Source organism: Sarcophilus harrisii, chromosome 1 (assembly GCF_902635505.1).
Source record: "Sarcophilus harrisii chromosome 1, mSarHar1.11, whole genome shotgun sequence".
Classification (NCBI taxonomy): Eukaryota; Metazoa; Chordata; class Mammalia; order Dasyuromorphia; family Dasyuridae; genus Sarcophilus; species Sarcophilus harrisii.
Window position 1 is genome coordinate 312,674,373 of NC_045426.1, and position 15,777 is coordinate 312,690,149.

The window sequence follows — 15,777 nt, forward strand, 5'->3', positions numbered from 1 at the left end:
GTTCAAGCTAGTCCCTCTCTTTTCAGCTTGGTCACTATGAGGAAAGGAAGCTTGAGATTTACTTTTAACAGATGCCTTTAAAGTCCAGTACAGAAATCCTTCAGATTGCAGTCAAGTATGCAAGAGATCAAATCTATACAATTACCTTCTTAAAATATCCTGAACCCTGCACCTTCAACTTCTCAATCTATCATCATAACCCAATTTCCATCTCTTCTTACTCAAAACTAAGACAAGGTAGCCTTTCTTTGTGACCTAAGTTTTCTCCCTGTCAAGTATCCCAGGGTCAAAACATTATTTCACCTGATTAGAGTATGGTATTAATAAGTCCAAGGTCACAAGTTTGATAAAGTGAGCTGTGAACAAAGAAAAAGTCCCCAGCTACACTGTCCCCATAGTTCTAGTCATCTTTCTTCAAAACACACGATTCCAGGGATTTGAAAGGATGTGGATGGCTCAGTGATGACTACCTAGTCCGCTCCCAAGAAAACAGCATCTTCATAGACTTATCCCTAACCTTTGGTGCTCTCAGCTAGGAATAGTATCAGGATCCCAGGGATAGGGACTCTAGCATCCCCTCTGCTAGAGATAAAAGGAGGGCCACACCAAAAAGCTGTCAAGCTACTTTATTTTTCTTTCCTTCTCAGATTGGTGCTCCAATGAGCACTCAAGCTCAAGAATGAACCAACACAGGCGCGTGCAGACGCACACTTGCACACTCACACACACCACACACAGCACACACAGCCAAGCCCTAGTCCCTTTCCCCAAATTCCCTGGCTTTTGGGGAAGGAATCATCCCTTTTTCAACCTTACTCAGGCTAAATTGCCCAAGCTCTTTCAAAATAGGCAAAGGCAAGGTAAAAGTTACTTTAAAATCTCATATTCCACATAAGTATAAAACCTAACAATTCCAAAATAAGGAGAGAGAACCCAAAAACCCCCAGCCATATCCCACCAAAACCTTGATTCCTTCTCTTGTTTCTTTGGGCTGAGGAAATGGAACACAGCAGGAATATGTCAATGTAACCAAAAGCATCCTTGAGAACTAAGGAACCTTTTTAAACCAGAACACCCTCATATCTGGGGCCTGAACCAAACTGACAACTGCCCCTTAAACAAAAGATTCATGCAGAAAAATGGAAAGGTCTTGATCTTGACCCCAAAGGCCAAACATTGAAGCTAGTGCTAATAAATGGGTCACTCAAAACCTCCGACAAGTGCTGCTCCTTACCCTGTGACTTTTATCTACCCCTTTATACAACAAACCTGAAGTGCCAGCCTGGGCTGCTGCTGCTGCTTTGCAAGGAGGCCAAAGAAAAGAAAGACTACGCATAGGTTGAAGACAGGAATGAAATGCACTCCTTTTCAGTCATAAGGGGGAAAATGGGAAAAAACCCATACCTCTAAGGAATAATGATGAATTGTCTCAAGTCTTTTCTCAGCCCCTGGGGCATACAAAATGTGGGGAGGAAAAGAAAGGGCAAGGAGAAGAAATAGGGAGAGAAAACTCAGCCTAAGGGATGGAGACTGTATAGCTTCATGATGAAGCTGTCTGCTGTTGCTCCAAGGCTTTTTTCTGTTTTTCAGTAGCAGCAGCCAAGGCCTCAGCCAGCTTATCCTCAGGCATCATGTTCAGCACCTTCAGGGCAAAGAGCAGCTGGTGCTTGGCAGTGCTGATGAAGGCATTGCTAAGGAAGTTGGGGAACCCACCAACTCGATCCTTCTGGGTGTACAGGGGAACCCGGACCAGGCCCAGCACCTGCAACAAGAGCAGATAGGGCAATCAGGAACCCAGCTGGAAAACTAGGGCTGGGCCCCCTCCTGCTGAGAGGGGGGCCTGGAACTCTTAAAACTTGGAAGTCACATCAAGTTTCCAAGGCAGTGAAAAAGCAGTCATGTATGCCAGAAGCCCAGAGGGAGACATAAGGCATCAGTCTGATGAAACACAAGTTGGTTCACCACTTATAGACACCAAGGCTTGAATTCAAGGTTCCAATTACCCCTTGAGAAACATTTTACAGAAAGTCATTTCGAGCCTTCTTATATAAATGAATCTTAGCTAAGGGGATCAGTTTACACATCAATTTGCAAATCCACAGCTTCCTCAATTCCAAGTTTTGGTTATACAGGCTCTGGTCTAGGAAGCTTCCAAGCCCTTGCTTTCCCTCTTTTCCTAGCCTACAAACCCCCACGGTCCTAAAACCTGATCATTCCCCTTTCCCCGGCCAAAGCTCCAAACACACCCAAATTCAACACTCCTTTCTCCCCCTCTTTACTTCCCATGTCCCTCAGCCATTCTCGATCCCATAAAATCCCAACCTTCCCAAATCCCACTCCTCCATTTCCCTCCCGGAGTCCGAATGGGAAATGCCCCGTGCCCCAACCCAAATAAACTACTTGAGTACATCTGGTCCCACCCCACCCCACCTATTCCCCACCCCCGGGATTGGCAGTGGCAAGAAGCAAAGCAGTTGTAACACACTTAGCCCAGAGAGAGCCCCCAAAGATCGGGTCCCGCTGCCCCACTCCGAGTCCCGCTCCGGGCCCGCACGCCCCGATCCCAGCCCTCCCCTCTTCTGCAACCACGGCCCCGCAGCTAGAAATGCCTGGGCGCCCCTCCAAGCTACGGAACCAGAAAGCCGCCCCTCCCCCTCAACTGCCCCGCTCCAAACAGAAGGCGCCCCGGGAGCCGCCAGGGAGGGCTGTGTTACCCCAACGGTGCCGAATGGCCAGTGCCAAGTCCCTGGGTGGGGGGTGGGGATCCGAGCCTCCCGCCCCAGGATTCCCCACCTCCAGCCCGTGATCCCGGGAGTGCACTGCACTGATCTCCACCGCGTGCAGCTCCTCCAGGGTGAGCTGCCGGGCGTAGAGGTGGGCCACGACGCGGTGGGGCCCCTCCGTCAGGTGCGAGCTCAGGTAGTCGGCTTCCGTCAGGCGCAGGTAGCCCAAGCCTAAGCCCAGCACCCGGTTTAGCCCGTCTTCCAAGGACCAGTACCGACGATCCACAAACCCCCCAGGGAAGCCAAGGAGCCCATCAAAGCGCATCTGCATCTGTAAGAGAACCGCACGGGTTAAGTGGGCCCGAGCGCGGGCACCCGGCTTCGGGGCGGGCGCGGGCAGAGTGCCCCAAGCCGGCCGGCCTCGGCCTCGGCTCTCCCTCCTCCAGGCCGACCGGTACTCGCTCCGCCTCTCGCTGTCCGGGGCCAGGAGAACTCGGCCCCGCGACCTCGCCCACTTCGGGCTCCTTTCCCGGGTCGTCCCCGGCATCGCCCCTCCCCCTCTCCCGGCCCCGCATCCCGCTCCCCCCACACGTTCCCGGCGCCTCAGCCTGCGGCTCCCAGCTCCCTCAGCTCGGCCCGGCCCCGCCCACCCTCCGCCCGGCAGTCCGGCCTCACTCCCCCTCCGCCCTCACCAGCACCGAAAAGCGCATAGGGATCCGCCCGAACAACTGTCCGGGATTGGCTGCGTACAGCATGGCGTGGCAAGAGTGGCTCCAGCCGGGCCCGAGACGCATAGCCTCCCCGCGGCTGATCTGCTTCAGCTCCGGCACTCGCGAAGCCGACATCTTGCCCGCCAGGATGCAGCACGCCCAGGCAGCGGAGAAGTAGGCGCGTTCCCGCCCCCCTCCCTCGTGTTCCCACCAATCCCCGGAAGAGAGCCCAAGCTCTCTCCCTCCCCCCCGCATCTAATCTCGCCAAGTGCTGGAACACGTTGCTAGACCGTGGCCAATCGATAGGCTTGATCTTGCTTTTGGTTTGCTTTTGTCCTAAAAAGTAGCCAATCGCATTCCAGTCTTCTCCTCGGTGTTTGTCATTTGCAGGCGGGGACAGAGCGGAGGGAGGCGTGTTGTCTAGATGATTGACTCATTCTCAGGCCAATCGTCGTGGAAGATTCTGGAGGTTGGTCTCAGGGAGGATTCCGAGACTATGATTGCCAAAATACAACGCCCCTAGCCCCACCTACCTGCCGGCGGAAGCCAATGGAATGTTTGTATTTTGGACGCGGCTTCTCCGCCGCCCAAAGATTCCGTTTCCAGTTGGGCAGTTTAACCGAGGGGGCGCAGGTCCTGGGTCGTCGCGGTAGTGAACCTCGTCGTTCTCCCAGCGCTTTCCCCGTAACCTTTCCCCCGGTGTTGGTGCGGGGCGCATAGCGTTTCTGCCAGCGAGGTCGTGCCCGTTGTCTCCGACCCGAAACGCTGCGGGGTCGGAGCCTGCTCGTCCGCCAGTTTTGCCCCCTCAGCTAAGCCAAGGGCGTAAGGGCCCTCGGGTCCTCCCCTCCCCCCCCCCCCCCCCCCCCCGGGCCCCCCCCCCCCCCCCCCCCCCCCCAAGGCTGCGACTCTCCCGGGAAAAGGGGCTTCAGAGAAACTGCGTCGGGATTGAGAATGGCTGGCTGTACCCGAGAAGGATTCCAACCACGTTAAGAGGAAGAACAACAAAGGGGGGTGGGGGGAGAAGCCGTGAAAATTTCATTTCTCGCCTTCGTTTACAAGTGGTGGACTTGCGGGTGTTGACCTGAGCGCGCTGTCAAACTCATTGTTTTGCTAAAACCGATACTTTTTTTTTTTTTTTTTTTCATCTCCCAAAGTTGTTTAAGAATCCTCATTCCCCCATTTATTTATTACAAAGAATAACTCAATTATTAGGGTAAAGCTGAGAGGGTAGAGTTTTCCTGAAAATCTTAGTGTAACTTTAGGCATTAATACCGTGACTTTTAATCTATTAATATTTAAAGCTGCACAAAGTCTTTTGGGACACCCTGTATTAAAAAATTGATGATTCTATAAAAATAAAGATAATATATATTTTTTAAATTATCACGGCCATTAGGGCAGGAAGCTGGCACAAAGAATAGACCACTGGACTTGGACTTAGCTTCATGAGTTCAAATCTGTCTAAAGATTCTTGACTGTGTGACCCTGGAAAAGTCACTTAACTCTCTGTCTGGAGTTTCTTTATTTGTAAAAATAAGCTAGAAAAGAAAATGGTGAACCACTCCAATATCTGTACCAAGAAAACCCCAAACGGGGTCAAGAGTCAAACGCGACTGAACAAGCTGCAGCAAAAAAGGAGTACACACCTCCTTTCAAAATTCAGCTCAAATATTAGTCCATAGAAAACTCCCATACAGGGATCTCTCCCTCTCCCCCTACTTCCTACTCGGTTGCTAGTGTCTTCTGGAATTAAAGCAAATATGAAGGTCATTTTCCTCCAATAGAAAGTGAACTCCTAGTTTGGTTTAGACTCGAGGTCAATGCTTGGGATGTAGGAGGTCCTCAATAAATGCCTGTTAAAATGAGATTATTTTTAACAACTCTAATAAATTCTAACAACAAAAATTATTCTAACGACTGTTCTCTCCTCTGGTGATTCAACCTAAAAGGCCCTTAGAAAAAAGGAGTAAGTTTTCTATTATCCCTCAGGCCATACCCACCAGCACCAAGGCTCATCTTATGCTTCTCAGCTTCAGACTTGCATCGGGTAATAGCCATTAGATGCAGGCTTTCTCAATTAAACATGTTCCAAACAACTCATTCTTGTCTCCTCAAACCAGTTACTATCAGAATGACCTGGATTCGTGCACGACCTCATTCTTCACTCTTGTTCCCTCATGCCACACTCCCCATCCAACTGCCAAGTCTAGTTGATGACACACCTCTTTTATTCCCTTCTCCTCATCCATAGGGTTACCTCTACTCCACAAAGTTGCAGAGTCATGGTCTTTGCTGAATATTCATCCAGGTTATGCTTGATTATCATGAGAGTCCCACAATGTTCTGTCCTGGGTCCTGGTCTCTTCTCCATACTATTTCCCTTGAAATCAGTTACACTGGATTCATTAAATCTTATATTTAAAAACTGTAATAATAGCTTTTATATAGCATCTACTATGTACCAGGCACTGTACTAAGTGCTTTAAAAATATTTATTTGATCCTCACAATAGTCCTGGAAGGATAAGCTGCTGTTATCATTATTTTTACAGCTGAGGAAACTGAGTCAAGTAACTTGCTCTGAGACAGATCTAAGTGTGAGGGAGGATTTGAACTCTGGTCCTCCTGGCTCTAGGCTCAGCACTCTATCCCCTGTACCACCTAGCTGTCTCAATATCTAGCCCTGACCTCTCTGCTGGCCTTAGATGCTCAAATTTCCAACTACCTATTGGACATCTTGAACCACAGACATAGAAAAAAAACCTGCCCAGAGCTGAAATTGTCTTTCTCTCCAAACCTATCCAAACCTTTTTATTATCATTTAGGACACTATCATCCTCTTTATCACCCAGGTTTGCAATCTAAGTGCTATCAACTCTTTTCACTTTTCACACTCAATCCGTTGCCACAGCCTGTTGCTTTTACTTTGATAACAGTTCTCACCTCTGCCCTTTCCTTTTCTCTTGACAGTGCTTCCTATATGTTAGACCTTATCATGTCACACCTGGACTACTGCAACAGTCAGTGTGTCTCCCTGCTTCAGGTTTTTCATCCACTCCAATACCTCCTCACTTCTGCCAAAGTGATCTTCTATCATGCAAGTCCAACCCTAACATCTCCTCAATAAACTCGAGGGGCTCCCTATTGCCTCTAGGATCAAAACCAAATTCCTATTTGGTGTTGATAGCCCTTCATACTTGGACCTTTCCAGTCTCCTTATACTTTGCACCCACTCACAAACTCTGTAATCCAGTGACACCAAATTCCTTGAACAAGACACTGCAGCTGCAGATTCTCAGCATTTCTATTGGCTGCCCCCCATGTAGGGAATGCTTTCCTATTTTCATTTCAGCCTCCTGGCTACTTTCAAATCTCTGCTAAAATCCCACCTTCTGCAGGAAGCTTCTCCTAATCCCCCTTAATTTTGCCTTCCCTCTGATGAGGATTTCAAATTTATTCTGTCAATAACTTGTGCTTAGTAGTTCACATGTTATCTATTAGACTGAGCTCCTTGAGAGCATAAGTCTTTTTTGCCTTTGTATATCCCCAGAGCTCAAGGCAAAGTGTCTTACCACATGGTGGATCCTGGATAACTAGATGGGGTTGGAAGAGAAAGCCTGAAGTACTGATAAGATTCCCTGAGACTGAAATACTGATAAAATTACTTCATTAGCCAAGCAGGAAAGGACACTGATAGGAATCAGTTTAACTTTATGGTCCCACCTTCTGTGGAGATCATGGGTAGCATTATCTTCCCAAGTCCAGTCAGATAACTGAGTTATGTCAAACTCCTGAGATTAAATGTCCTCTATAAATTTTCCACAGCTCACTCACGCCATCCTTGCTGAACGTTCACCCTTTGGGTTAAGGCTGCCATGGCCGTCGGCCTCATGGGGTCTTTCCTCTTACCCTCCCACCATACCATGTATCTTTCCTCTCATCACTCCCCATGCCTCATGGTATCCTCCTCCTCCTTATAGTTAGCTCTTTAAGGGTGCTAAACTGCTCTATGGATTTAGCCTGCCAACTAAGGGCATACTCCATCCTCATGGGATGCTCCCTTTCTCCTGGTTACTTGTGAGTTTCACTAGGAACTTGCCCTTTCCTTCATTAATTGTTAAGACCTCTATCTTGCTAACTATATGCTCTCCCACTCTATTTCATATTTACCATTCCTGATGTCTATTGTATTTTTTCATTTTGTCTGTATCCTCTTCTCCTAAATAAACCTACTTTTTTGCCAAAAAGAATGGCCATTATGAATTCTTTACATGATCAAATCCTCAGACACATTATTTAGAACTAGCTCTCCTAAATCACATCAACTGTGAGAGCCTGGGTAAATCACTTAACCCTGTTTGCCTTAGTTTCTCATCTATAAAATGAGTTGGCAAACTAGTCCAGTATTTCTACCAAGAAAACCTAAAAGGGGGTCATGAAGAGTCAGACATGACTGATATTACTGAACAAAAACATTTAAGGTTTGCAAAATGCTTCACACATGTTATCTCCTTAGGTTCTCACAACAACCCTGGAACCATGTGTTAATCTCTATTTTATTGGTAAACTGAGGCACAGAGGTTAAGTGATTTACTCATGGTCACACAGTAAGATATCTAAGGTTCTTTCAACTTTGTTCTTCCTGACTGTAAGCCCTGTGCAATCCGCTGTTCCACAAAGCTACTCCTCAGTTTGGGATTTAAAACCAAAGTTAACTGTCTCCAACCTATATTTCCAACTTAACTTTGCATTATTTTTGTTGACTCATTTTACATTCCAGTAAAACTAGACTATTTCTAAAAGTGAATCTGCTACCTATCAAGATATTAGGAAACACCGTGTTTTCCAAAGCTAAGGCCCAGAAAGCAAGCAAAGTCCCGAGTTTGGCACAAAACATTCCTTTGCTTTCAATCTCTGGATGATCTCACTCTTTAGCAAAATCACATAATTTGTATATTGCTTTGATCCTAGGTTCCCAGAGACCTGAGAGCCAGAAGCAGCCTACATGTTGCAGCAGAAAGTGATCAATCAAAATCTCCTGACATGCTAACAATTCCTGAATCCCCTGTGCTTGTAACGACTAAAGGAACCAAATCAGGTGTTTCATTCCGGTTCCTACCACACTAACTCTGGTTTTGTACTCAAAGTATCACAAAGCTCATCAACTCTTATGCAAAAATTCTAACGCCTTAAGGGCTGTTCCCACGGGACTACTGTCCGAAAAATATTCACACAAGCACCTACAAGTGGGAACTGTTTATTCGTGATCTAAGAATGACTGGGTTAGGTGCTGCCTTCTTGTGGTTCTCAGGATTAAATATCCTAATCCTGCCGTAAATCAATCTGATATAAGCTAATAAGCCTTCCTTCTTTCTCAGCAAGGTAGACTTTGGCTTGGAAGTGTTTCCTCACTTTTTTTTCTTTTTTAAAAATTAAAAACTTAAATAGAAAATAGAAAAAAATGGCCATGGGTACAGCAGAACACGAGAGGATTCAAAATAGTTAAAGAAATTTCCATTTTAAGAAATCCTATATAATAAATACTACATGTTGTGTTCAAAGCTGTCCATCTTTGTTTCCTTGTTCCAAGGGGAGGGGATGGGGGGGAAGGAGGGAAAAGTTGGAACAGAAGGTTTTGCAGGGGTCAATGCTGAAAAATTACCCATGCATATATCTTGTAAATAAAAAGCTATAATAATAATTTAAAAAAAAAAGAAGTTGCCTCTTCCATGAAGACTTCCCTGATTCTTCTCTTCTTTCTCAAAGATATTTTTATTCTTTCTCAAATATTCTTAGGAAACTGAGGAGATTCTTCCTTTACCCACACAGACTACCTTAGATTATATTTATCTGTATAACATTTTGCTGCCTCTCCCCAGTGAAATGTATGCATTCTATAAGTAAGAAGTATTATTTTTAATCATTATATCTCTCAGAGTCTCACACACAATGCCATGCGTTTTTTTGTTGTTGTTGTTGTTGTTGTTGTTGTTTTAGTAGTTTTTAGTCATGTCCAACTCTTTATGACTCCTCCCCTCTTGGGGAAAGAGGGTTCTTGGCAAAAGGGCAACTAGATAGCACACTTTGTCTTTTCACTCTCCTGCATGCCATATATCCAATTAATAAATCTTTTACTTCCACAATTAAATCTCCCCTCTTTTTTCACATAATTACTACTCGAATTCGTTTTTATTACCTTTTGTCTGAACTATTTTCTCAGTGGTATTTTATTTTTCCAAATACATGTAAAGATAGCTTTCAACATTCATTTTTGGAAGTTTGGTGTTTCCAATTTTTTTTCTCCCTTCCTGCCCAAAACAGCAATAATCTGATATAGGTTTTATATATGCAATCCCTTTAAACATACTTCATATCTGTCATGTTGTGTTAAAAAAAAAAAATCAGACCAACAAAGGATATGAACAATTTTCAGATAAAGAAATTAAAACCAGTCCTAATCATATGAAAAGGTGTTCTAAATCACTATTGATCAAAGAAATGCAAATTAAGACAACTCTGAGATACCACTACACACTCTCAGATTGGCTAAGATGTCAGGAAAAGATGACAAATTTTGAAGAGGATGTGGGAAAACTGAGATACTCATATATTGTTAGTGCAATTGTGAATGGATCCAGCCATTCTGGAAAACAATTTGGAACTATGCTCAAAAAGTTATCAAACTGTGCGTGCCCTTTGATCCAGTACTATCTCTACTGGGATTATATTCCAAAGAGATCTTAAAGGAGAGAAAGGGACCCACATGTACAAAAGTGTTTGTGGCAGCCCTTTTTGTAGTGGCCAGAAACTGGAAACTGAGTGGATGCTCATCAGTTGGAGAATGGCAATATGTTATGGTATATGAATGTTATGGAATAATATTGTTCTATAAGAAACGACCAGCAGAATGATTTCAGAAAGGCCTGGAGAGACTTACATGAACTGATGCTGAGTGAAATTAGCAGAACCAGGAGATCGTTGTACATGGCAACAACAAAATTATATGAAGATCAATTCTGATGGACAGGGCTCTCTTCAATAATGAGATGATTCAGGACAATTCCATTGATCTTGTGATGAAGAAAGCCATATACACCTAGAGAGAGGACTGTGAGATCTGAGTGTGGAACACAACATAGCATTACTCTTTCTGTTGTTGTTTGCTTGCATTTTGTTTTTTTTTCCCTTTTTGATTTTTCTTGTGTAGCAAGATAACTGTATAAATGTGTATACATATATTGGATTTAACATATATTTTAACATATTTAACATGTATTGGATTACATGCCATCTAGGGGAGGGGTGGGAGAAAGGAGGGGAAAATTTGGAACACAAGATTTTGCAAGGATCAGTATTGAAAAATTAATTACCCATGCATATGTTTTGTAAATAAAAAGCTTTAATAAAAAAAAATCAGACCAAAAGAAAAAGCAAAAAAAAAAAAAAAAGTGAAAATATGCTTCAATCCACATTCAGTCTCCATAGTGTCCCTCTTAGTGGCAGATAGCATTTTTATCCAAAATCTATTAGAATTACTGGACCAATGTTAAAAAAAATTTCATATGCATTTATAATTGTCCCTTCCATAACCCCCGCCTTTGGAACAACAACAAAAAGGCAAAGAAAAACAAAACTTTTCTTTAGCATGTACAATCTAATAAAACAAATATACACATTGGCCATGTCCAAAAACTTATTCTCTCTGATTTTTAAGTCTAATCTTTTCTCTAGTTGAAAGTGAATGCTGTTACATCTTCGCATCCTCTGATTTCAAAATATTGTACTGACTAGAGGTCTAAAGGCCTTCAAAATTATTTTTTTCTATTATGTTGCTATCACCACGTGATTGTTGTGCTCCATTTGCTCTGCGTCAGTTCAAAGGAATCTTTCCAACTTCCTTTGACACTGCCTCTTTTGGCACATCTTATCACATAGTATTCCATCACATTTCTATACTACAAATTAGCCCTTCTCCAATCATCAAAGGACAGCCCCTCTGTATCCAGTTTGGGGCTATTTCCAAAAGAGTTGCTATTTTTGTTCATATAAATTTCTTTTCTCTTCTTTGATCTCTTTGGTGTATTGTCCATCACTTACTCCCAAGCCCCAGGCAAACAAGGGGTTTGCACATTTTAGTAATTCTAGGGCATAATTCCAGAAAGATTTGGGAATGGCACACAAACACACATACCCATAGATTCTCTTCAATCCCTAAAATTCTACTTGTCAACTTCTACATAAGGTCTTTCCTGATGCCTGCAGCTGCCTGCACCTCTCAAATTTATTTTGTGTACCCTGAGCCATTTTACTTTTTTTTATAGCTTCAGTAGTAGGCACTTATGATAACTACACTAATGAAATAAACCTATTAGACCCAGATAGCAAACTCACAGTCACCTTTATGAGTCTAGATAGTATTGTGTGTGTGAATAAAAGAAATGGGAGGGAGGGAGAGGAAGAAAAATGAGAGAGTTAATGAATGTCTATTCTGGGCAAAAGAGGATGAAGGAATGTAACCCTCTCCAGTGACCCTAAAGGGCAGTGTCCAGAGGCAAGTTTCTCACATTAAAAAAGAAAAAAGACAAAGCAAGAAGATACTTTTTAAAAAGAAGATAAATTTCCATTTAATTGAAACTTTTTTTTTGATATGATTACGTTGGAATAGATATAAAATGCTGGAGTTGAGAGCCAAGAAAATGAATTGTCATATCTCAGTACAGGAAAATGTTCATTTGTCCTAGCAAAGTTATAAATGAAAACATTGTCTATGTTGTCTGGAAAGGTGAAGGAGGGGAAGTTTTTCCTGACTTGGGTAGAATTCTGATTCTTTTAGACTAACACCTCAGTTATTTTTTCTTCCAACCTGGAAATCAAAGCTTTATTTTCTAAAACAAACTAAAGTGGGGTTTAGTAAAAGTTTTAGTTTCTTTGCCACAGCTTGCTCTGACCTTTGGAAGGAAAAAAGGAGGAGTGAGTTGTTTTTTATTTTTGGGAGGGGGTAGCCATTTTAATAAGTGAGGCTCTTAAACAATAAAAATCTTATAGAATGGTAAAAATTTAATGAAAACTGATTAGTTAACATTCAACTAGAGATCCAGTCACAATTCATCTGATTCCTATTCAGAGGAAATGATAAACACATGGTATATTGCTGCATGAATTTATTACTATAAATATATAAACAAAAAACTACCCAATCAGACTACATCAAATAATAGCATGTTTCCAGAATGAACAAATCTTCGTTCCATTGTTTAAACAAAGTACTGGCACCGAAATGAAAGAGAAAAGGTCTTAAAGGGGCTTGATGGGAAAAAAGGGAAGCAGCGTGCAGGAAGGAGAAAGCCAGACTATGTCTATGGGGAGCTTGGATAGAAAGGATTGGGATTTGGGAAAACCCCGGGGTGCTGTGAACAAAGCTATGTGCACAAAGTAACCTGTCTCCAGAGGCAGGAAAGAGTCATGAGTAGGAGCCACATGACAAAATTCACAAGTGGCAATTACAGAAAAAAAATTAGTGTCTTCAATTATACAACTCTACTCCAGTTTGTCCCACTGTGCAAAAAACAAGGCACCCTATACAAGGTCTCTGGACAAAACTATATGCATTGATAAGGATGGATAGAGGGAAAAAATATTGCCTGTTTACTGACAACACACACAAACATGCTGTGAGAAGGCCACTTCCAGAAGCCAATTACTCTGGCTCTCCATCTGGACTCTGATAGCCTGTTTTCTCAGCCGGAAATCTGTACCTGCAGTTCAGTTGGAACATAACTATTGTCTGTCTTAACCCAGTAGCATTAACTAGAGTGCAATTCCTCAGGTTTATTGTTAACTGAGGCTTAAAAAGGAAGGCCAGGCCTCTCCCCACCTCCTTAGACCTGCTTGCCTTTAGGTGGGCTTGGTTTATGAGGAATGCTGGGATGCCTCCCACTGAAGGGTCTTCATATTTCAGGCAGGATCTTTGTGTCAGTTTCAGCATAAACATTTAATGACCTTCTGAAAAAGCCTAGTTCAGGAAAACAACCTTGGACGGTTACTTCAACTTGTGGCATATGACTTGTGCCTCAGGATGTCTATCAAGTTCCAAATGAATACTTGAGACAAGTCATGGGAGGGGCCCAACTTCTGGCAAGAAATGCCAGACATTTTGTTACGTGAGGTCAAAGAAAGGGCCCCATGCATGAGGCTTGGTCTCTTTCTGAGCTGTCTTTGCCAAGTCCAATCGCGTTCTGAAAATCAGTTGCCTAAAGACTCCAGATTCTGAGGGTCCAGGAGAGGGAGTTGGTGAGCAAAAACTATTATATTTTAGACAAGAGTTTATCCATTCCAACCACTAATGGGTTAGGTCTCACATTTTACTAAAATAGAACCAAATTTACCCATGGATAAGAGGGCCACTGCTGAGGCCACTGCTTTTTTGTTAGAGGCGATTGACTGCATTCTTGTTTGGCTGCTGTTGAACAATAAACTGAAAACCTCGCAATGAGTACCAGCCTCCCAGAATTTTTCCTTTTGGTCAAGACATTTCCTTTTAAATGGTAATGCAGGAAAGGTTATCTTGGAAGATGGAATACCATCTGGAGGGTGAGATCATGAGGATAATGAAATCCTAGGCAGCCCGTGTTAACTATGGGAGAGGAGGAGTCATCTGTCTCAAACAAATTCCCCTAATAAACCCCAAACCAACCCAGGGGGCAATTTTAGACTATCAGGACAGGAGGCGTATCGGGTACTCTCTCCATGGGAAAGAGAAGCTCTGTTTCAGGGCTGGCCATGCCAATTTGGCAGCTACTGACGTCAAAGGAGTTCCTAATCCACTATATGAATTAGACACTCTGGAAACTTCTATGAAGCTCAGCACTCAGAGAAAGGCACCTAACTAGGAAATGCATATGGCAGGCAAAGTGCGGACTTTGTTTAAAACCCAAATCTTCCTTTTCTGTGCTTTTGAATCTTAACCAAAATCCATTCTCAAACTGCAGTTCCCTTTTCCGGGCACTTGCAAGGGAGGCTACACCAAGTGAACGTAACATCTCTAGACTTTCCTGGTAGATCTCAACTCAGATTCGTGTAGTCTTAACTATTTTCCCAGAGAAGAGGGTGCTATTTTGATTCAAGCTTGGAGCTCATTAAGTAGACCTGGTAGAGTCTGTTTTGCTTCTAAAATCAGCATCCTTCAATTAGATGAAATCTCACCCTGAAAAGTCTTGGTGAAGAAAAAAAATGATCTTAGAATCCCCTTGGAGGACAGGATTAATTGCTTTAAACCCAAATGGCCAACTGCTGAAATACAAAGCAAAGAGAGCAGTCACATCATAAAGAGGCATGAATAAGAAGACACTACATGGACAGGTGCTGCTGCAGGAGGATCATGTTTGTGGCAAACAAGCATGTTGTCAAGCAAACACCAGCAACAGCAAAAGGCTATCATGAGCCACTGGGTGTTACAAAATATACACTATATTTTCCTTCATACACTTTTGATTTGATTCCCCTCCTTCTTTTGTAAGTTTCTTCTTCCTCCCTCCCACAAAAAACAAATTTAAAATCTCCCTCTCAAAACCACCTTAGAAGAAAATATCTCACCTACCCCCTAAAATCTCTGCTGTGGACATAAATGCCACCATAGGGAGCTTACCAGTCCTGAACCCCAAGTTTCAGATATATTCCAGGCTTTAAAAATGCAAATTGTGCCAACTCCAGGCTGGCCTTTTAAGCAGTTATTTCTGCTCTAGGAGAAGGAACTACCTCGTGAGTCCTGCTTACCCCAAACAATGGGGTCCTACAGGGAAAAAAAAAAGCCCTCAATGGCTGCATGATAAAAGCTGCTGTCCTTCATCGTGTACCATTTACAAATAAATTTAACATACAAAAAGGGAAGTAATCAGAGTGTAAGGTTAGCTGTGCTCTTTTGGTCAAAGTCTGTGTGGCATCTCAGAGCCTAGTATTCCCACAGAGGATGGAGAGAAAGAAGAGTCTGTGCGTGTATTTTGGTGTCCAGATCGAAAGGCCCTTTCACAAAGGCCTAATGAGCTGAAGGTTCCAAACCACTCCCTGGTTGAGATCTTAGAGAGAAGTCAGTTCAGCCTCCCGATACTCAGGGCTGGGGTCACAGACTGGAGGCCGAGTAGAACCATTCACACTGTGGCTTTGGGGAGTTTCCATTGAGGCTGAACTTCCTAAAAGAGGAAGAGAAAACAAGGTAAAAAATGTAAGCAAAGGAGAAAATACCAGTTACTGCATTTTTATGATAAATATAAAATGTCTATAATGTGGGGAAGATAACAATAATAGCTTTCTCATATTTATCTTTGTCAGAGTGAGAATACAGATTCCCCT

The 15,777-nt window shown here is 43.3% G+C and overlaps 2 protein-coding genes and 1 long non-coding RNA gene across 7 annotated transcripts in view; 1 reads left to right on the forward strand and 2 right to left on the reverse strand.

Moving 5' to 3' along the window:
* Window positions 1–611: 611 nt before the first annotated feature.
* NUDT16L1 (nudix hydrolase 16 like 1) lies at window positions 612–3,789 on the reverse strand. The gene is made up of 3 exons (XM_031945204.1): window positions 3,416–3,789; window positions 2,794–3,054; window positions 612–1,762 (listed from the first exon to the last, which is right to left on the reverse strand). Exons 1-3 carry the CDS (start codon window positions 3,686–3,688, stop codon window positions 1,541–1,543), a joined length of 756 nt encoding a protein of 251 aa, XP_031801064.1. The 5' UTR covers window positions 3,689–3,789; the 3' UTR covers window positions 612–1,540.
* On the forward strand, window positions 2,968–8,992 carry LOC116420388. Its single transcript, XR_004230691.1, has 3 exons — window positions 2,968–3,056; window positions 3,824–3,902; window positions 8,404–8,992. It is a non-coding gene; the product is annotated as an uncharacterized LOC116420388 (long non-coding RNA).
* A 3,477-nt stretch (window positions 8,993–12,469) lies between these two features.
* Window positions 12,470–15,777, reverse strand: part of MGRN1 (mahogunin ring finger 1) — a 104,163-nt gene continuing 100,855 nt past the window's right edge. For 3 of the 5 annotated variants that reach the window (XM_012542996.3, XM_012542995.3, XM_031945241.1), the window contains one exon: window positions 12,470–15,617. In XM_012542996.3, the coding sequence (XP_012398450.1) occupies window positions 15,505–15,617 (113 nt within the window). In that variant the 3' untranslated portion in view covers window positions 12,470–15,504. The remainder of the gene's footprint in view (window positions 15,618–15,777) is intronic. The other 2 variants (XM_003761731.4, XM_012542997.3) reach the window with 1 other exon arrangement.